Below are 22,611 nucleotides of genomic sequence, written 5' to 3'. Positions count from 1 at the left end.
AAAGGTGCTTAAAAGAAGGTCCAATGTTTTCTCTTCACTTTATAATAATAAATACCATGTGGATGTTTCTATCATTACATATATTAACCGCAGCAATTAGAGGTTGGTGAAGGCCACACCTGACCACTGCGTTTTGTATATTAAAAATCTTATATATTTTTATTTGGCAATAATAATAGGATATCAACAATCTCAATTATTTGGACCGGTAAAATAAATTGGACTGGCTCGGCGGCGTAGTTGTACTACATGAGCGGTACGGCAGCGCTCTGAGGTTCTGGGTTCGAATCCCGGATCGGGCAAAGCACTTTTGGGTTTATCTGCTCAGTATCAACCCGGAGTCTGGAATTTGTGCCCGATATGGCAATAGGCTCGCCCACTATCACATGACGGGACGAATCACACTTGGCAAAAGTGGATGCCCTGGTTGCGCCTCTGCATACCCCTTCGGGGATAAATGCGTGGTTATGTGTAAAATAAATTAAGGCCAAATCTCCAAACGCACTTATATTATGTTGATAAATTCAATAATTTGTGCGTATAAGATTCGCAGAAACCATAAAATGCATGATGCACTGCAGGCCATAAGCCGATAAGTCGATAAGCTGATTCCTTATCTTGGGACGGAAATATAGGTGGCCAACCGACCACATCTATTAGCCAAACAGAGTACGGCGTGGTTGTTTGATGCGTGTATTATACACTTGATCGTGAAGTCTCTGAAGTCTCTCTGAAAAAGAATTTTTCAGTTCGAACCGGTACTTCCTGAGATTAGCCATTACTGCTCCGCTCCTATTGGGAATAGCGTGATGATATATAGCCTATAGCACTCCACAAACAAAGGGCTATCCAACACAAAAATAATTATTCAGTTTGAACAGGTAGTTTCTGAGATTAGCCATTACTGCTCCGCTCCTATTGGGTATAGCGTGATGATATATAGCCTATAGCACTCCACGAACAAAGGGCTATCCAACACAAAAAAAAAATTTCAGTTTGAACCGGTAGTTCCTGAGATTAACGCGTTCAAACAAACAAACAAACTCTTCAGCTTTATATAATAGTATAGATAGTATAGATTAGAAGGCCATTTTAGTTTAATTCTTGCATTATCATTTACATCCAATGTCCTGGTGATGCAACATTTTCCAGAAAATAATACATGTCAAATATGCTTTAATAAGCATATGCGGGAGTTAATCATCCGTAAACTACTCGTTTTACAAAGGCACCTTCATTATACGGAGTTAACGACCTGCACGCTCAAGGTAAAACCATCTGAAAATTTTTATTATAAAATCCTACCTCCGCCCTTAAATTTATGATTAGTATATTGATAACGTTGGGGTCTTGTTGCCTGGTAGTTAGGGTTGCTTGATTGTTTCGTGTGAATTTATTATAAATTACTGTCCCCCAACATTTCATATTATATGGTCTGAATCACCCTTTTTTTTACAAATGAAAGAAAAGGCGCGCAAGTGGCCTTAACTGCATTGCAATTTAAGTGATTGCAGATCACTGCTTAGTAGTAAAAATACACAACTACTGTACTGGTGGTAGGTCTGTCATATGTTAGAGTACGCCTGGGTAGGTACCACCGCAATGTCTATTTCAGCCGCCAAGCAGCAATGTGTAGTCACTGTTGCGTTCCGGTTTCAAGAACATTGTAGCCAGCGTAACTACTGCGCATAATAAGACTTAACACCTCATGTCCCAGGGTGGCGAGCGCAGTGAAATACCAAACAATACTTTGTAAATCAAGGTGTTGGATGGTGTTTCTACTGTTTATGGGCGGACGTATCGCTTTCCATCAAGCGAACGTCAAGCTCGTCTCGTCATTCAAAGCAATATAAAAAAAAGAAATCAAATCTGATGGTAGTTTTTTTATTTATGATACACAAATGCTTTTATATATTTAAGTACGTACTAATACTCTATTTTATACGTAGCTCGCCCCTCTAACTCAATGGTAGTTACCATACCCAAGTAACGACGGACTCCGACACACTAGAGAGTAGAGACTTGCTACCTAATAAAGTCTAACACCTGCGTACTTAGGCTTTGAGCCATGAAATTCTGTATGCGATTTCCAAGTCATAAATATTGCTACATCGTGGTATAACGTAAACTACCATGCTCTTCATTTTATTCATTAAAAAAAAGTCTTATGAAATACGAAGACAATATACGTTTAACCTACATTTTCTAGGAGAATGGATATTGTTTATGTGGGCAAATCGAACAAACGGAATAGATAATATGTACTGAAAAAGCGTGACCATGGCGCTGTTATGCCGGCTGCCCCGATCGAGTTCATGCTGTAAGCGAATATGTCAACAGTCTGGCTTTACAATTTTAAAAATAGTTTTATAATAATAGATTTGAAAAACAGACCGACACTATTTTATCAATATCTCTAGATTACTATACTAGGTCATTGAAGTATTGGGTCTTTGATACGAAAATATTTGATAAGATTATTGTCTCACGGTATTTATAAAATGTTTTCTTGACATTGACTACAATCGTGGGAATGTCTTTATAATATTACGTTTTGTGCATCTCATACACATATTTTATGTAATTTGAAACTAATTATTCCATGCAATGACCATAAATTATTAATATTATGTACATTATGATATAAATTGATTATTAATAATTTTATAATATGTAAATAGAAGCGGCGATAGCCTAGTTGGTTGTGGAACGGACTGCCGAGACGAATGTGCGCAGGTTCGAAACCCAAGGGCACACACTTCTGACTTTTTTAAATATTGTGTGTATTCTTTGTGACTTAACGGTGCTCTTAACGGTGAAAGAAAACATCGTGAGGAAACCTGCATACCTGAGAAGTCACTATAAGAATTCCGAGGGTGAGTGAAGTCTACGAATCTGCACTAGGCCAGCGTGGTGGACTAAGGCCTAATTCCTCTCAGTATTAGAGGACGCCCGTGCCCAACTGTGGGACAGTTAGACAGTATATAATACATGGCTATTACTAGTATAAATAGAAGCATCGCCGAGGAACACGACGTCACAAGTTGATCGATATCTTTGGACTGCATTTTGCAAGGCCAGGTTTGGGCGTTTTCTAATCTATCGTTAGCCTCACGAAGTCCACTTCTGAAAATAGGCGCTAAACATTTCCAGACGTACCTGTCAGAATTTTTATCAGAAATGTGTTAGACTATAACAGTCTTACTAATAAAAAATTCGCAAAGCTATGCTTAGTTAAAATACAAATTTACTCAATCAGCTGTAAGTCAAAACCCGCCATCCTGCCTCTTAATAAGGTTTAAACTACGAAAAAAACCGGTGATTTTTTTGACAGCTATTTAAGCAATTCTTAACCACCTTAACACACCTTAACACCTTCTTAACGCTAAAACAAGTTTTTAAGTAAGATTGTATAGGTCCACAGAAAACCTCGTGTTAAGTACCAGTCTCGCCGTATATTGTGCTGATTAGGGTTTTCTAAGGCGTCTAAAACACAGTCAGTATCGAATCCCGAGTTGCTAAAATAGCTGAAAAATTTAAAAAATATCTACTACACCTGAATCAATACACTCTTTCAATACGAATCTAATGCTGACCGCAAAATAACCTTGTAACCGCACAGAACTGTGAAGAGTTCTTAATATAATCTCAAATCCTGAGCCTTTCTAATTTTAACCACAATAATTGACAGTGAATCTTTGTTTTTTTATACCTTATGTTATTTAACTTAGACACACACACATATATAAAACATACGCGCACTCAAAGATGCACGTGCTTTTCATATTGGGCACAAATTCCAGACTCAGGGCTGATACTGTTTTTTTTAACTTCCTTATATTGGAATGTCTCTAACTGGCCATTAGACCAGATTCGGCAGAATATTCTACGGTCCTTTAACGGTACTTCTTACATTTTTGGACCACAATCCATCACGTAGTGTTGTCGGGTGTATCGTCTATTAATCAGAGGGATACATCTCACGTAAATCAATCAAACTCGAGTCAAAAATCTATTTTTATTAAACGACGTTTTTTTAATACATGTAAATAGAATAGAGGGTGTATACCACTGCATATATGTGCTTGCCGAGATTATTATGGACTACGATGGTCTCTAGCAACTATAAGAATATTATACGGATTTACCAAAACTAAAGTACCAAAATGCATACCTTGATTCACAATTTGTCGACTCTTTGTGCCATAGAGGTCATATCTCATTTGTAGCAAGCTGAGGCAGCATTCATTGAGTTTACATTATAATTAATATTATCTAACGTTAATGACATGTCTGGAATAAATCTCCTATCAGTATCATGCGATGTCCATAAACTGAGTTCACAGAATTCAGCTTACTTAAACCCACATTAAAATACAATATTTTTGGTTAATTTAACATTCTACTGCTAGTATAAAACCTCTCTTCTTGATCTGTTTGTAATTTAAGAAGGTATCGAACCTTTAGCTCTCTGATACGCTTGCCTAAATATCGGGGTTGGCATTTGGCATTGATGTGTGCAGACGAATTTAGGTGCGTTTTAGTTAATGCATTTTTGAGACCAACTTCGTTATTAAGAGATATTGTTTTGAACATGATACTATTGATATCAACAATTTAACTGTTTTGCATAGTTACATAATGTTAGGGAAAAATCGCCCGAGGAAAGGCGACGTGAAGAAAGTCGCCCGAACGAACTGGATTAAAAGAGCTCAATGCCGCAGTAAATGGAAAATGTTAAAGGAAGCCTACACCGAGAAGGTTGAAAAAGGCTAACGAAGGAGAAGAAGCATAGTTACAAGATTTTAAGCGTAAAAACAAGCTCGGGTAGTTACACCATACAGGCAGTTTTTCTCTTTAGTAAAAAGAAACTGTTATATTATGCTAAAATTAAGGAAAGTTTACACGAAAATGCTTATTACATACTTTGTTGAGTGTCGTAATGACATAATAAGTTCGAGATAACTACGGGTGCAGCGTGTGCACCTTATCGTGTTTTGTTTACATCTAATTAATCTATTTACTCGTACCCGATGGCATTGTTTTATATTTTCTGTTACATAACTAGTGTTTGCAGCAGTTTTATCTACGGTATAGGGGTTCACACGTCAACAGAGGACATCCTCAGTCTGTCTGAGTCGTATGTTTAAATATTTTGGATATATAGCGCGACGGAAACCAGAAAACCTGGGGGAATTGGTGGTCACCGGCAAGCTCGAAGATAAGCGACCAAGTAATCCGAAGGGCTGGTCGGGCCAGGTCGCCAACTCCCTAATTATGCTAATGAGCGTAGCGGGCACCTAGCCGAAGATCGCGCTTCGTGGAGAAGATGGCTGAATGACCTTGGACGGGATCACGATCCTCAGTAATGAGGCCGACTGAAGAGAGAGATAGGGGCTCACTCGACGGGTGTGATACTTGCATCGTTTAATCTGAAGGCTCGGTCCAGGGGTCTTGAAGCGACAATAAATAGACGGCTTTGTTTTCATACGGATTTGGAATATGGATATATAAAAGATAATTTTAGCCCGAAAAAGTATAATGTAGTGAGGAAAAGAACTGCCATACGTTAGATGCACTACAAACTAGAAGGAAGGTAGCAAGTGTGAGGAAAAGGTTTGTGTCGAATAAAAACGTATAGTCTTTACAATATAAAGACAAGGAAAAACTAATTTAAACAAACAATGCTATGTTAGGATCCATTCATTGCACAAAATACAATGCATTGATAAACGGCTAGAAACCGCTTCATGGAACCGTTAGGAATTAATCATAAGTCGAAGTGATCTATTTCATTTGTGCTCTTCAAAGAATCATTCGCACTGTGTAGTTTTTATCTATAATGTTAAATAACAACCCATATTGTCTGCTAGTAATTCTGTAATATAAATATAGTATAATGCGGGTCATACGATGTGACTTATGAGTAGCTGGGTTTAAAACCATGTCGCCCACTAGTTTGCACTATTAACCAAACAATGAATGTCAAATGTGTGATTTTTTACTCGTGTCGATACGGCTGGGTCAAAGTATGACTCGTTGCAGTGGGCGGAGACCTTGATTATAAGAAATTGTTCATTGCCATGGTTCAAGGTTGCTTTGGTAATATTTAAAGTACGCGCCGGCACTACTCCGATGCTAGACGCCTAATTTCTAAAGCGTTCTGTAGATCGTCAATAATTGTAATGTCAATCAATTTGACATCCGAATATGTTTCATTCGATAAGGGATCTTAATATTTTTGTTACTTATTACAAAAATGCTATGTGTGTTGATTCCATTCGCTGACGCATCGTGCATTCAGCGGAACAAACGAGGCTTTGGTGAAAATTTACTGTAACGCCTACTTACGAACGGCAATTTGGTTTCTGCTTGCTCTAAATTAACCATAATGCTGGTGGTAGGATATTTTTATATCCACTCGGATAGCGAACACCGTACATAAGGTGTTAAAACCCACCATAGTAAGTCTGTCGCGGTGGTAGATTAGCCTGTGTATATCTGGTTCGAACAGGACGGTATAATTGTATCGACAGCCGAGAGGTAATCATTTCTCGTCAGTCGACATTCTATTGGAGCCCACTCCACTTATCATCAGGTGCTGTGAGGTTATTTTGCAGTCCACGTAAAAAAAAAAAGTGGAATTGGGGCATTAAACCGAAACAAAAGGAAACTTGGGTCTGTTTAAAGATGTTGACATACTGACGTGCCATCCCGCCCACTGGCCCGAAATAAAGATAACGACAAGAAGGTCAATGAATCGCTCATTTCTATATATAAAGCGATTAAGTGGAGTGCACTGCGTTATCTGGAGTTTAACATTCCAAGACACCTTGATAGTGTTTCTGACCATCGAGGCAGAAACCTCTTCACTGATATGATGGATGATATATTTTTACCTCGGCACAGTTAGTGTAGTGGGGTAGGCTTTACAAAGAAGTATTTAAGTGGAGATGAAGAATACAGGGTGATGTGTGGTAGGGTAGTCATTTTGTTAATGATTATGCCGATGTCATGTTTTTTGGACAACTGAAGACCATAAGCATTCTAAACTAAAACGGTATATCGTTGTAGTTGTATTATTGCGGGCTTCGAAGCCATGGCCTGCGGCTTCAGATTCGGCTCATTGCCCCCTGTGTTATTAAAGCAGTTAAATAATAAAGGATTTATTCGATATTTCAACTGTCCAGTAATTATCAGAATCCAAAAAGAACGTTGCTTTTTTTATCCAAACAGGTACACCTGCGGAATAACGAGTCATTACATCTGATGCCAGCTTACGTTTTACCAAACATAAAACATTCTAGTATCCCTTTATAATATATGGCATACGAAAATAGCATTAATCCATTAAGTTGTATGTCATTAATGTGCAGCGTCTTTGACCTTGTCCTTGCTTTTAATTTTCCGGTAACGCTAATAACAAATGAATTATGCATTAGTACATAACGATATGAAAAAAAAGCTATTTAATCATTAATGACAGCTTGTCTATGACACTATTGGTTCTATCAAAGTTCTAGAATATTTTTTTTATTTATATTTTAAACAGTGTAGTACGATGCAGCTAATGTCGACAATATTCTTATCTTGATGGTTAATGCTACCCTTGCTTGTAACCTTTTGGCTCAGGATGTTGAGCACAGTGGAATGCCACTCAGCACTTTGTGTTTCAAAGTTCTGTATGTTGTTGCTACTGTTTAAGCGCAGCCGTATCGCTTACCATCGGGTGAGCAGCATGCTAGTTTCGTCATTCACCTGCAAAAAAAATCTTGCAGTGCCAGCAAGAACTGACTTATCAGCAAATGTGATGGAGCGGAAAGACCTAGGTTCACACATGGCTTCAGGGGCACCTCCACTAATGACAACAATATAATTTGTCAATAGCTATATTCCTATTTCAATAAACTACCTTTGGCCGAAGCCGCAGAACGACAGATCGATGTTTCTGCTTCAAGTTATTATAATTCTAATTAAACTCGTTATTAGCCGCATTCGTAAATTTGTATTCCTAGTCGAGTAAACATTGTAAACACTTGTTGATTATCTTATCGCTGGCATGGAGTATTTCCACTAAATGATGGCCACCAGTCGATCATGAAACGTGTAGTTGCGCCCGCGTCTTCAGTGTTACAACACAGTGCAGTTTGTTTGAGCTGGTAAAAGGGAAAATTGTAGAAATATTTTTAACTTTATCTAAGTTGGTATCTTATATTGTTTCTGGGTTTGGGATGAAAATCCACCGTAATTCTTAATACTTTTTTGCGATTTGGATATTTTTTGATGTTGTAAATATGTGTGTCTTTTATTTCGTATCAGGTATAAATAAGGATTAGGAGAGTCGGTAAAGTTTGAAGGCAATCATTTAATGCATTCGGTTTATTTATGTAAATTAAATTATCATTTCGTGTTATTCACCCTGCCATACTTTATTTTTATTATTTCACAAATCGTTTAGGAAACATCTCAAGATGTGAATCAAAGGTCCTGCTTATATAAACGGTCACATTTTTTCCTCTATAATAATTGTCTGTATTAAAGAGAATCATTATATTCCACACAGACATCCAGTTTTTTTCCTGCTTTATATAGTATCATTCATAATTCTTGCAACAGTGATAAACCAAGTCGTAGTCTCTGTAAACTCGATTATCGTTGATTACTGCGTCGTTTGAAATTACAGTTTAATCTAGGTGTATTTCATACATACATTATCTCTAACTATTTATACCACAAAAGATTCCATGAAAGATAATCTGAAACGTTATTATGTTGCGGGGATATATTTCAACATATTTATTATAGTTTTATTTTTATACGGGCTCAGTAGGTAGTGACTGCACTGAACAGGGGCCTCATTCTCTATGGCAACTTGAAATACGGCTGTGTTACGTTATCTTCATGATTCTAGCGTGGAATGGTATTCTGTATGCCAATTTCGAAACAAATAAACTCACATCACGCATTTATACCCGAAGGAGTATGCAGGGGCCCAACCAGGGCAACCACTTGTCGCCAAGTGTGTTCCGTCCCATGATGTGATAGAGGGCGTGTCTATCGCCATATCGGGCAAAAATTGTTATAAACGCGATGAGTTGCATTACGTGGTTGTTATGAACTATCAAAATAACGTGTGGCATAGAGAATCAATGGGCTTAGAATGTGGTAAGAAAACAACACGACTCCGTGTCGTTTTATTTGGATTGGTTGAGAGACACACATGACTGACGCATCGGTCTCTCGATCAATCAAAAGCGTCAAAACTAAACATCGACTTACGCGTTTTTTTTGGGACATTCTAAAGGGGCAAGGAACTGATGTTAAATGACTATCAATACAGACAGTATCAATTGACGAGCGATGAGTAATGATTATTCTCCGCCAGCGCCGGCCTGTTCCAAACCGGATGGCCGGGAAAAATAAAGTACTGTCGGTAGTACAAAAATGTATTCAATTCAAAACATGATGCAATTTAGTTTTCGCAAAATCGCTTTAGGCACTCAAGAATTGTGGTTTTAATATCTACTCGTTCCGATGCTCAGAAATAAATAAAAACAACGGCTTTTAATGAAATCGTGGCGTGGATGAATTATTATGAAATAATTATTCAAATGTAAATAAATAATGATTACATAATCGAGTGTTATTTAAATAACTCACATACTGAATGATGTCACAAAACAAAAGGCATATGCTGCTAGACCAGGTTCATGCTAACAAATTTATTAAACAAAAATTTTATTATTTTATAGAATCCAGATTGCATATTTAGTTACTTTCAATTTTAACTCTTTCCCTACCACAGAAAACGTCAAGTAATTACATAATATATACTATTTTAAACAATCAATCACGTGAACAACTCTGTATTGACACAGTACTCGGTTGATTCATTCTCGAATGTGAATAGCTTCCTCGTCTTTTTTCACTTACTATAAAGTATAGTATACTATATCACGCCGAAATATGTTATTAAATATTGTGTAATACAATTCAACATTTTACTCTGGTCGTTTAATATGACCAAAGTACAACTATTTAAAGGTCAAAATTGTAAAAAGAAAACCATTTATCAGGTCCCAACATCTCACATACTAAAATCTGCATAGATAAATAATGTACATGTTTGTTTTTTTTTAATCAAAATATTTATATCATTAATTTGATACACGAAAATAATGACACAATAGTTTTAGTATAACTAAATAGAAACATAACAATACCCATCCCTTAGCGGATTTTCGATAATTCAGATTTTGTGCGGTACTAAGTTTGAAGACATGATTTTTATATATAAAATGATTTTGTTTCCCTTTTACCAGTTCTAAATATTCAACTGAACCAAAGTGAGTGAAGTGTAGTGATCATACATGAACACAGTGGGAACGTTGTGCCAAAGCAGATGCGGTATTGGCTGAATAATTGACCTTCTGTGACTAAGAATGTGATTGTTGCGTTGATCCGTCGGGAATCATTCGTTCGTTGGTGTATCCAATCGTTCATTCGATCGTTCCTTAAACTCGATTCGTCTGTGTGCGAAAATGGCGGCCCAACTGGCGATAAATGCAATTCGTGTGATGTACATTGTTGGAATGCAACATTTCGTTAGTATTTTTTTAGCATTAAAAGAACTACTTACGATGGTAAGACCTTTCACTCATGAAAACTAACGATATCAATGGAATTCTGCGGACCTTTGGGGATGGTTTCTATGTTAAGATATTACTTTAGAAAGGACATTACTATTTTTATAACGCCCTTGATACTTCCCTAGTCCCAAACCATGGTGTCTGCAGCGGAGTGGTCGAGTGCAGCCGTTCATAGAGTTTCCATGTTTGTTCAGTAAGATAGTACCATGATGTGCATACGAGCTATGTGCTATGAACTATTTCCTGAGGAAATTTAATCTTAGACGTAAAAGTGAGAGTGCCGAGTTATGTTGTTACAATTTAGGTAAAATGTGACATTTACCATTAAACAAGAGAATTGTTGATCTCATTTTCTCGCTTGATAAAATTATGTACGACAAGCAACATCACTGTACAGATTTTACTTTGCATTTACAGAACTCTAATAACATGTAAATAAATAAACATCTAAGAAACCTGATTTAATTAAATTTAAATCAGGATCTAAATGGTTCGTTATAAAACTCGTTCTCCCTTGTCAAAATATTTTTTTTTTTTTTTATCATTGTTCCGGTTTTACAACAATCGAGTTTATTACAGCTGCTTAGGTCAGATGGTGGAGGAAAGGCAAAACCTCTCAATGGTAGAGATCTGTGCTACATTTGATTCGTTTAAGAATTGCAGCCACCATGCTGCTTGTAAGATTTTATTAATTGAGCTTCCACTAACACCTTGTCCAGTATAAGAACTAAACTAAATATTGCAATGTGAGACTTTTGCCTTGTCCTTCAGACACAACTTTACAATGCCGATATTTTCGTGTTAGGTAATTTATTTGCAAGTGGTCTGCAATCATTAAGGCTTCCAAGTTGAAATATAAATGTCCTTTTCCAGTCCTCAATATTTTATTATCTTATGGTCTACATAATAAGAGACACTGTGGGTGGTTCTAATTTGGCTGCAGGGTCTAGCAGTACCAATATTGGGTTTAATACGGCATTTATTTTAAGTTTTCCTGCTTTGAAAATGACTATACGCCCAAGACTAAAAACTGGCCGCGTTATTTTATATTTCAATATGCATCAGGAAAGCTCTAGAAATGCCTTTAATCCGCTCAAGCATAAATTAATTCAAATTCCTTCACGTTGCCAATAGATCATGCAGGAGTTCCTGGACATCCCGGCGAGCTTCGGCGGCGACTTGCCGCCTGAAGGTCTGCGCGGGCTGCTGGTTGCTGGTGAGCCGGCGGACGGGTGTTCAGCGCTCGTCAAGCCGCCCGTCGTTGACAACTTCACTGGCAAGTGGATCGTGCTCGTCGCCAGGTGAGGGCTTTAACCTCGGCGTCGTAAGAGGAGTTTTCCTCATGGGGCGAATATCGTCATCGCCATTGCGGAGACGTTGATAATTCTGTATATATCTTCGGTGAGTCAGTCTGTGGGAAGCGGAGATAGAGGAATTTTGTAATTTTATGGATGGGGCATTGATCTAAAATAAGCTTTCTTTTTTTTTTTTTGTTAGTAACAAGACTTCTGTATTCGTCAAAAAACTATGCGAGCCGGTCAGTCTTATCGGCAATGTTTTTTCTGTACTCCTTCCTATGAGTACATTAGTACCGAATACAGAATTGTTTATCGACGCTAGAACTATCAAACCTCAAATTCAATACCGGCACAATCGTATCCTACTTGTTATCGCGTTAATTTATTTGCTGTCTGTACACAGATACAACTGCAGCTTCGAGATAAAAGTGCGTAATGCTCAACTCGCCGGCTACGATTGCGCCATCGTGCACAACGTCAACTCTAGTGACTTAGGTGAGTTTCCAGTTTTAACTTAAACCTACTTTTATCCTTATGCCGTTAGCTTACGATTATTTATGGAATGAGTTTTATTTATGCCCATTATTCGTTTCTTTTTGTCGTTGGCTTAAGGATTGTTCGATGGTGGACTCACGCTTGAACCCTCTCTGTAGAAGATCTTTCTCAGCAGTGGGATTGCATGTATATAAAACAGTATTAGTGTTATTATTATAAAACTATTGCGGTTATTTTTAAATTCTAGAACGGCTAAACGAATGTATTATAGTCGAATAGCCAGTGGCGAAGGGTGAAATTTTCCGAAAGGAAACCCCATGTAACTTATATAATATAAATATAATAATATCAGCCCTGTATTAAATACTCGCCCACTGCTGAGCACGGACCTCCTCTACTACTGAGAGGGATTAGGCCTTAGTCCACCACGCTGGCCTAGTGCGGACTGATAGACTTCACACACCTTCGAAATTCCTATAGAGAACTTCTCAGATGTGCAGGTTTCCTCACGATGTTTTCCTTCACCGTTAAAGCGAACGATAAATTCACAAAGAATACACACATGATTTTAGAAAAGTCAGAGGTGTGTGCCCTTGGGATTTGAACCTGCGGACATTCGTCTTGGCAGTCCGTTCCACACCCAACAAGGCTATCGCCGCAAGATGTAACTTATAGTTATTAATAATATATAAATGAGGTTTACAAATCGGTCTAATGATAGGTAGATTTTACATAAATTACGAAAGGGAAGCCGGTACGAACCGAAGCCGTACGCTATATGGACTCTTGGTCACTGTGGTACATTTTGATTCATATCCTTCTAATAGCTAACTAAATTGTCCAGCTGAGAGAAAACTTGTTTATGATTTATTTTTGTAACTATAAACAAAGTGCTTCGTTCTGGTATATATTTTTATACTTTCCGTTGTGATAGTTAATCAGTTCTGTACAAAACAATATTTAATTTTATTTCTTATTTATCTCAGTTTAAATGAAGTATAATATAAAATTCTGTATATAAATATGTTCCTGCATTTATATCCATAGATAAAACAAGGTTGTCACGCGTTTAATTTAAAATTTACATGTAAATAATTCGCGTGAAGATGAGGTGGACAGTTAATTCATGGTTTTGAGACTCTTGTTGAACAACACTTCGTATTGGTTTTTCTGACTGCTAAGCCAGGGGGAATGGAAATTGATAAGTGCAATACGAATATCATATTAAATACTTGTCATATTAAACTGTGCGTAATTAGATGTTCTTTAAACCAATATTAATGAAGGTGGAAGAGGCAATAGTAGTGTGCCAGAATCATGCAAAGTGGTATATTTAGCGCCACACTTATCCTATACAGGCGTATTTTTTTTGTTTGTACTATAAACAAAAGATTTTTTTAGTATCTCACCTGCCATCCCTAACAAATAATAATAAGCACTCGTATTTATCTGCGTGGCACAGCAGTTTGCGATAATTCTTGTTTGCGTGTAGTGCTGTTTGTGGGTGGATTGCAGTGAATAAACGAACAATGACTGCGTGCATTATACCTCCATCTAACATGGTACAAATAGCTACTTAATAATGTTCTAACTACGGAATGACAGACGACGTATCATTTGAAGTGATTTAAAAATAAAAAAAATTCATAAACGCTTTCCACGCACAACTCGATGACAAAGAAATGAATTTTATTACTATCTTCCGCTAAGTAATTAAATCCAATCGGGACAATGCAATGTGTTTGTATTGATAGTTTTTTTTTTTTAAATGCTAGATAGTATATCACCGTCTTATCCGCACAATAGAAAAATACCTTAATTATTGCCGCGATGATATGGAATGTGACTAAGGTATTGCTTAATTTTTAACCATATTGGTCAATTACAAAGAAGGAAAGCTCTGAATTCGTTATCGGGTCCTCACCAGACAAGATCTGTAGGTTAGCTTACGTATTAATTTGTTGTTCTCGCGCATTGTCATTAGGTTGCAGTGGCGAAGGCTGACGTTTTCCTAAAAGGAACTCGACACAACATATAGGTACTACTTATATACATAAATGTGTTTTGAAAATCGTTAATTGATAATTAGATTTTACACAAGTTTCGAAAGGGAGAGAAGAATAGAGTTATATGGACTTTTCGCCACTGTTAGGTTGGCGATGTAGTCTGGATTCCAAGCATTCCAATGCCATTTAAGGTTATAGCTTAAGGTCCATTTTCATACATTTTGTTTCACCTTTAATCTGGGTAACTAAACAAGTATTGACAAGTAAAGAATTTAATACGACGAAATTTTAAAGGCCGAAATATCCATGCATATTAATTATTTTTACGTTTTTCTTTCAACTGCGAGAACTAATCACTAACTAGACGTGAATTTAATGCGTTGTGTTACGTGCTTGTTACACACTGGTAAAATAACGTGCGGGATAGAGAATAAGGCCCCAGATGTGGCGTGAACTACCACCTTTGTACTGATCCAATTACCACGATGGTAGACGCTATTCCGTGTACTGACTTCTTCTAATCTTAGAATGTGAAGGAAGATTCTTGCCCAACATTGGGACATTTATGTGCAAATACAATAATTATTAGATTACATACATCTTTGTGAATTATCGCTTGCTTTAACAGTGAAGGAAAACATCGTGAGGAAACCTGCATACCTGAGAAATTCTCTATTGGGAATTTTCGAGGATGTGTAAAGTCTACGAACCCGCACTAGGCCGGCGTGGTGGATTAAAGGCCTCTCAGTAGTAGAGGCCTGTGCCCAACAGTGGGACAGTATACAATACAGGGCTAATACTATTATATATAATTATTATTACATTATAGCCAGTGTAACTACTGGACATAATAAGACGTAACATCTCATGTCTCAGGCGGGCTGGCGCAGTGGAATACCAAACAATACTTTGTAATTCAAGGTGTTAGATGGTGTTTCCTCTGTAATGGGCGGTCGTAGCATTTATCGTGAGGTGAACGGCAAGCTCGTTTCGTCATTCAAAGCAATAAAAATAAATAGAAAATGTATCTTGTATGATTGTTTGCAGAGACTATGTCAGCAAAGGACCCCGCGGGAATAATCATACCTTCAGTGTTCGTGAGTGACTTGACCGGGTATTTATTAGGTGACGAGTATCTGTACAATCAAGGGTGAGTATGAAATATTTAAATGTGAAAGAATAGACGCCATATTGGATTTACAGCTGTTACTAATATTCTACATATGTCTCATTTTGTTTCAGTTAGAGATCAATCATTATATTGTAATTCGTGCTAGATTTAAATATTTTAGATATCTAACTGATTGTACGAAATGCAATTCCAAAAAAGCAAACGAATTTCTTAGTGAACGTTAAGTAGTATCAGCGGGTCGAGTCGACTTGTCTAAACAGTACATAAAATTTACTAAAGTTTTTGCCAAGTACGCCATTATTATTTACAACTACCCAATGTTATTAGATTGCAATTGGAATACAATGTTGTCTAACTCAATGTACATCAGAATTATGTCGGCCTACCTTTCTGGTTTTACTTCGGCTGACCTCGGGAGGTGAATCGCCGTCAGCTGTTACCATGGCAAGATATTCACTACGTATACGATAGTCCAGTAATGGTGAACCTATAGTGGTTAAAGTGCAATTATTTATTAAAAAATATATATGACTTGTGACGTATCATCCAGGACAGCTTTATCTATACAAGTGTCCCTTTTTATGACCTAACAGATTTTTTTTAACGGTGCTCGTCAAATTGACTTTACTGCAACTGATGTTAAGCGAAATGAAGTCCAAAGAAAGATACATATTACTACGTGCCCGAATTAATTTGCCATGTGCCACCACTGCTGTTACCTGTGCCATTGGTTCGCCATGCCTTCGATAGTCCATATTGTCAGGAACTCTGTCTTATAACATTCTAACATATTTTTATTTTATTTCCAGTTTCTATATAATGGTGAACGATGACCTGCCGTTCAACATAAACACGCATCTGTTGCTCCCCTTCGCCGTGGTCGTGGTACTGTGTCTCCTCGCCATTCTCATATTTCTGGTCAGTTTCTGAAACATATTTTATTGAGCAGCGATAGCTTCGAGTGGAGTAGATTGCCGAAGCGGATTCTATCTCATGCCCCAGGACACGCAACTTGTGACTTTACGAAGTTATTCGCGTCTCTCGCTTTAAAGGTGAAGGAGATCAACGTGAAGGAATCTCTATACATATGGGTGTGTCCAAATCTGACAAATACTCGTGGCGGCAAGATGGTTTGCAAGTTGCGCGTACGTGAATTGGTCGGGCGTCGCGTCGTCTACACGTACGCGACCTGCGTTATCGTGACACTTGAAAGGCAACCTTACGATAATGTTTATAAAGAGCCTAATGAAGAGGCATGCGCGCGAGAGGTTAGCGCCCTGTGTACGCGCCTGAAAAATATCGAGTAAAGATGCGCAAGAACAGTTGTCGATGTTTGCGAATGTCTCGCTTGCCATTTATTCACCATATTTGGACATACACTATTTTCTGTCAATAGTTGATGTCGTTCACCTTTTTTTACGCTTAAATGACACAATAAAACAGTGTAGCATTCCGTTTTTCCAGATAGTGAAGTGCATAAAGGACCGTCGCCGCGCGCGCCGGCACCGCCTGCCGCCGCGCTCGCTGGCCAAGATACCCACGTGCAAGTTCAGCAAGGGCGACCCCTACGACACGTGCGCCATCTGCCTCGACGACTACAAGGAGGGCGAGCGGCTGCGCGTGCTGCCGTGCGCGCATGCGTACCACGCGGTGTGCATCGACCCGTGGCTCACGCAGAACAAGCGCGTGTGTCCCGTGTGCAAGCGGCGCGTGCTGGCGGCCGGCGAGCGGCGCGTCACTACGCATTCCAACTCCGACTCCGACTCGGACACGGAGCCGCTGCTGCCGGAGCCCACCAGGCCGCAGCCGACGCAGGTATGACGGCTTTATCGATATCGAAATCGATAAAACAATTATATGTCGAAATAATTTATGTTATCATTAAGGGTCGTTTTCAATAAACGCACCCAATCTTTGATCCAGGTCTGATAATAAACCAATCAAAATAAATAGAAAAAAAAGCTTTGTTCTGATTGGTCCAATTTCGCGAATGGTCAAAAAAGAGATTGGGATCGTTTATTAAAAAAGGCGGTAGAACAAGTTTTTAAAATCAGTGAAATGTGCTGAATCCGCAGGGCGGTACGTTCGAGGAGCAGCGCGAGAACCCGTTCACCCGCGCGGCTCGGTTCATGGCGCGGCTGCGACGCGAGCGGCCACAGGAGAACGCCGAGGTATTTCATTATTTTACATCTGGATGACAAAACGACTATCCTTAACATTACCTATGAGGTTACCTATCACCAAATATACTAAATAATCATAATATAGTTTTAAATCTATACAGTGTCTTAAGTTAAATATACTTACAATGTCGATTGTTGGAGAATAACCTATTTCTGTGTTTCTCTTTACAGGAACCATCTACACAGTCGGAGGAACACGAGGCCCCCGAGGAGAAGTGAGTTGTTTTTAATGTGGCCTACATATCTGTCGCCTCCTTGTAACTTCGGTCTAACAGTCTGTCTATTAGATGCCCCTACTGCAATCGATTTTTGAGTAAGAGTAAGATGAATCGATATTTACGAGAGAATTATTTCATGGGCTGGAAATGTGTTTAATATGGCGATATAAAACACAGTTGTACCTAATCCAACAGTGTAGGTACCGGTTGCATCTTTTCCAATAATTAGCGTAAATACTTTTATTTATTTATTGCTTGTTAAAGTTATATAGATAAAGTGCACGTTACAATATAGAGTAATAAAACTGATGTCCCGTCATCAGCACGTCGTCGGACAGACAGCCGTTGGTGCGCGCCGTGTCGGAGCGTCGGGCGCGCCGCGCACGCTCCCGCGCCTCCCCTGCGCACGCGCAAGCCACCGCGCCCGCCTCCGCCGCGCCTGCGCCCGCACCCGCCCCGCCCGCGCCCGCACCCGCCCCGCCCGCGCCCGCACCCGTCGCGCACGCGCCCGCCGCGCTCGCGCCCGACGTCGCCTCCATCAACTCGCAACGCGAACCAGACACCGGCGATATCGGTAATTCAAATATAATCATGCGATATGCATAAAGTACCAACACCCCCGTCCCATATAAATTAGTCGCTTGTGCGGTTATACTATATTAAATATTTATATGAACAATGAACATACAACGCTGGCATCGAGTTGACGGCTTTGAACATGGTCATGTGAAGCGACAAAATATTTTTTAGGGACTAGTGAATAGCAAGTGATTTAATATAGAAGCCGTATGCGTATTAACCAACTGCGCACTGACACTAATCAAGTAATGGTACCGCTTTTTTTTTCATGAAAAAATTCAAACTAATTCTACCTTACCAGATAACAATCTCGTATAAAACTTCACAAAACACGATTCCGAAATTATGTAACTAATATTTCTTTAATTGTATGTATCGACAGGTGTAGCTGCCCTACCTGCGTCAGAAGCGACGTCACAACACGTCAACTTATGAACGGTCCACGTCATATAACATTATTGCTAGTTAAGTGTCCCAATGCGCTCGACTACTCACTGCATCGAGCCTGCGCACACACTGCCGCGAAACCACGATACGACTATAGTGTTAAGATACACCAAAATTATCGGTTTTGTCTATAAATGTGTAGCAGAGGAATTGAAATACACGTGGACTTTATCCATTATTTTATCATTGTGTTGGTATGTAGATCTGCAGGGAGTACCAGAGGCCCGTAGTAAAGGTTTTAAAGATGTTAGCTCACTTTACACCGAGACTGTACTAAATTTTTCATAATATTTTGTGTATGACAGTACCCTTAGCAGGAATTTACGCGTTATCGTAGAGTATCCGTATGAAGATAACGTTTACATATTTTTCGATATTTTTTTCATTGCTTTGAATGACGAGTTATTTGAATTTAGATTAGTTGTTTGACAATAATAAATATCAAAAAAAAAATGGTACTGCCGATTCCCATACATTTTAATTTTACCGTTAACAAGGTGTGCTATATGTTCACACTATAGTATTTTAGTTTCAAATACTCTCACGGGCGCTGTTATAATATCCATACAAAAATATTTAAACGATACCTTTATGTTAATATACTATAACGTTTAAATTTGTGCTAGGGACAATTATGTGCAGCTACACGTATCGAATAAATTTGAATGTTTTAAAAAGTGGGTATATGTACGGAGTCGCTATAATTATTAAAAACACTTTCATAAACTATTTAATAAAAAAACATTGCGGCGGTGTGTGAATTTATTGATTATTGACAACTCTAAAAAATTAAAGCGAGTATTAATTTATTAGTTCATTGAATTGAGGCCAACTTTTACTAACATGGGTCATGACAGACATAAAGTACATTTATATGTCATTTTAAATTTTAATTCAAGATCTTAGGGTTCACATTCCGTATTGTCAAAAGATAATTTTTCAATAGAATATGAACGCTAAGGATATATTATTAAAAATTAAAATAGACTTGCAAAAAATTCTACTTTATTCTCTCATGGCCTGTATTTACAATGAGCGTGGCCCTATTGGTTTAATTTGATCCTTCATTTTAACACATGATATCTCGTTTATAGAAGCAGATTATGCGAATTTGTTTTCCTAACCATTGACGTAAAATATCGAAGTAAGTTATAAGGAATATTTTTGGTTTTCTGTTTTCTTCTGATATAAACCTTACAATACCCACCTAGGATACAATTTTTATTATCTCAATATTTCATAGACTGACCACATTTGACTGTCGATAAAGTTGATCTCTGGGACCATTTAGTTGAATCGATATTTCAAAATTATAACGTTATTGGTACATTTCGATGGTTTAAAAAGTTAATTAATTCTTTACCTGAAGTATTTGAAAAAACATCTAAATTGTCAGGAGATCGACTATTATATTATTTCGAATAAAGGGTTTGGGACAAAATTTAAATAGGGTGCAATAAATATAAGTAAAGGGAACTGAAGGCATGGAGTTTTAAACTCGTATAACAGAGGTACGTGTATGGTCGTTTTCACAAAGAACATAATTAGAAACAATTATTGTCTCGAAGTTATGTTTGCAAGAACAAAGAGTCGATACAAATTCTATCGACTTAAAAAAATGCAATTCCCGTCTATTAAACAAATTATTAACGGCGGTTACAGATTGCGTTCAAAGTTTGTATTAGTCACTCGCGAAATACGTGCGTATACGCACGTGCACACGCGTATCTGTACGATGTTTGCGAGATGCGCAAGATGTACAACTCCAAGGGCCTGTTTCACAAGTTTTAAGTAAATTTTATTTGACTGTTATTGTATACAGCTAATGTAGATAGTACTCATTTTGTTACCATTTATTTGGAAGTATTGATTAGATTGGGACTTTTATAATCAGTCGGGTTATACATTTATGTGACTAGTAGCACTCAAAAATTGTGAAACAGACCCTAAAATTACAATTAGTGTACATTAGGCTATCTTATAATTTTAACGATCTTTATACTTCTGATATTTACTAGTCTGTGACTGCGTGTTTGGTGACGGGTTGTGAGCAGGCGGCTATAGCAGTACCCAGATCGAATACCATGCTGGGCTGGTCATCTACCGTGACCTGTGTCAAGTATTTTGAATGGTATATTACCTTGGTTGAACGTATTTTTATATCGAGTATGTGATTTATGTGTAATGTGAAGGTAAACAAATATATCCATTATAATCCACCCCCGTTTTATTCTATCTGAAGAATATATCGAGAAGATTTTAGATACGATCCTCAAACAATAATATACTTTATTTCATGCTAATAATCGATAAAATATTTGGAACTCATGATCACGATGGATGACCAACCTTACGTCAGTGTACTTGAAATTAATATATTGTAACAATTGTAGAGGTGTTACTGTAGGTTAATGTAATATTTTAGGTTTAATAGGTTTATGATTAGATTTATTACAAGAGGTTAATTGTATTCAAAATTCTGAATAAAACTACGTTAAGCTATGTTCACACATTGCAACTTGGATTTGCGTTTTTGATGCGACACAGGCATGTAGAAACCTCAGTAAGCCAACATCGAATTAGTGTGGACATGGCATTACAGATTTGTAGATTTTTACCTCAAAGTATCGTTAACATACCACAGTCTTAACCCCTGAAGTAAATAAAATATCATGCCTCGTAGTTCGATCCAGAGATAATTGTTTATTTGTAAAAAGTTAATGTATGTATATATTTTATAGTTATAAAGCAAGGTGTAGTAAATTGTATACATTAATGCCATAATAATGTTTGTAACTAAAAGCGCACCGATTTGTATTGGAATATTAAAATTATTTTTATATTTACATTTGGCAAGGATGCATTATTGAAGTGTCTATTGTGATGACTAGTTCGCCAGTGATGGTTTGGCTTCTAATACATTGACGGCACTGTAATTATTTTTCGCTTTATATTATACTTAAGGATTTATTAACAATAGTATTATGTTCTTATTGTTCATTGTTTGCTATCATTGTGAAACATTGTTTGACATCTAGCGCCGTCACATTTAGTTTACCAAAAAATTTTTATTTATCGCTTGCTGTTCTTGTGTATTTTCGAAATTTAGTTAAAAGATGTTTATAAAGTACATGCAGTTAATGCCAATGTTTATCGCCGGCATGAAGTTAGTCAGAAGCGGTGTCGCAGTTGCATATGGGTTCATTGTTAACTTCAGACCAAACGTTAAGATTGGCATCAGCTGTAAATAATATATAAGCTTTACGTTCTTTGTGATATGTATAGAATAATTTTATGTATTGACACAGTTGATTTGTCTCGTTTCGGTTAGTTTTGTGTATTGTATAAAGATCATTGCGCGGGTACGTGGCGCATGCGCTTCTTTATTCGAACACTCCAAAGAAATAAAAATCATTTGACTTTAATTTTGTTTGACTTAACCTTTTCGCATGAAAAAATCCCTCATGGATGCCTTTTTAGTCCAAAAGAGGTTCCAACTCACTATCTCCGGCCCAGCCGACCTCAGCATATACAAAATGAAACCTCTGAAAGTTTACAGCCATATTGGTTTAACACGTTGACTACGACTCACGTAAAATATTTC

The 22,611-nt window shown here is 37.7% G+C and overlaps 1 protein-coding gene across 6 annotated transcripts in view; it reads left to right on the top strand.

Annotated features, from left to right (window-relative positions):
* The window catches only part of LOC115447844 (E3 ubiquitin-protein ligase RNF13), a 27,848-nt gene extending 5,416 nt beyond the window's left edge, over positions 1-22,432 (top strand). For 2 of the 6 annotated variants that reach the window (XM_037444900.1, XM_037444901.1), the window contains exons 3-11: positions 11,784-11,950; positions 12,351-12,442; positions 15,496-15,598; positions 16,390-16,498; positions 17,045-17,395; positions 17,656-17,751; positions 17,935-17,978; positions 18,305-18,555; positions 18,943-22,432. In XM_037444900.1, the coding sequence (XP_037300797.1) occupies positions 11,784-11,950; positions 12,351-12,442; positions 15,496-15,598; positions 16,390-16,498; positions 17,045-17,395; positions 17,656-17,751; positions 17,935-17,978; positions 18,305-18,555; positions 18,943-18,995 (1,266 nt within the window). In that variant the 3' untranslated portion in view covers positions 18,996-22,432. Of the gene's footprint in view, positions 1-8,067; positions 8,201-10,322; positions 10,605-11,783; positions 11,951-12,350; positions 12,443-15,495; positions 15,599-16,389; positions 16,499-17,044; positions 17,396-17,655; positions 17,752-17,934; positions 17,979-18,304; positions 18,556-18,942 lie in introns of those variants that run through there. The other 4 variants (XM_037444902.1, XM_037444903.1, XM_037444905.1 and 1 more) reach the window with 4 other exon arrangements.
* The last annotated feature ends 179 nt before the right edge of the window (positions 22,433-22,611 follow it).

The sequence above is a fragment of the Manduca sexta genome, chromosome 28 (genome assembly GCF_014839805.1).
Source record: "Manduca sexta isolate Smith_Timp_Sample1 chromosome 28, JHU_Msex_v1.0, whole genome shotgun sequence".
Lineage (NCBI taxonomy): Eukaryota > Metazoa > Arthropoda > Insecta > Lepidoptera > Sphingidae > Manduca > Manduca sexta.
The sequence above is the reverse complement of the archived record's forward strand: the minus strand, read 5'-3'. Positions and strand labels throughout refer to the sequence as shown.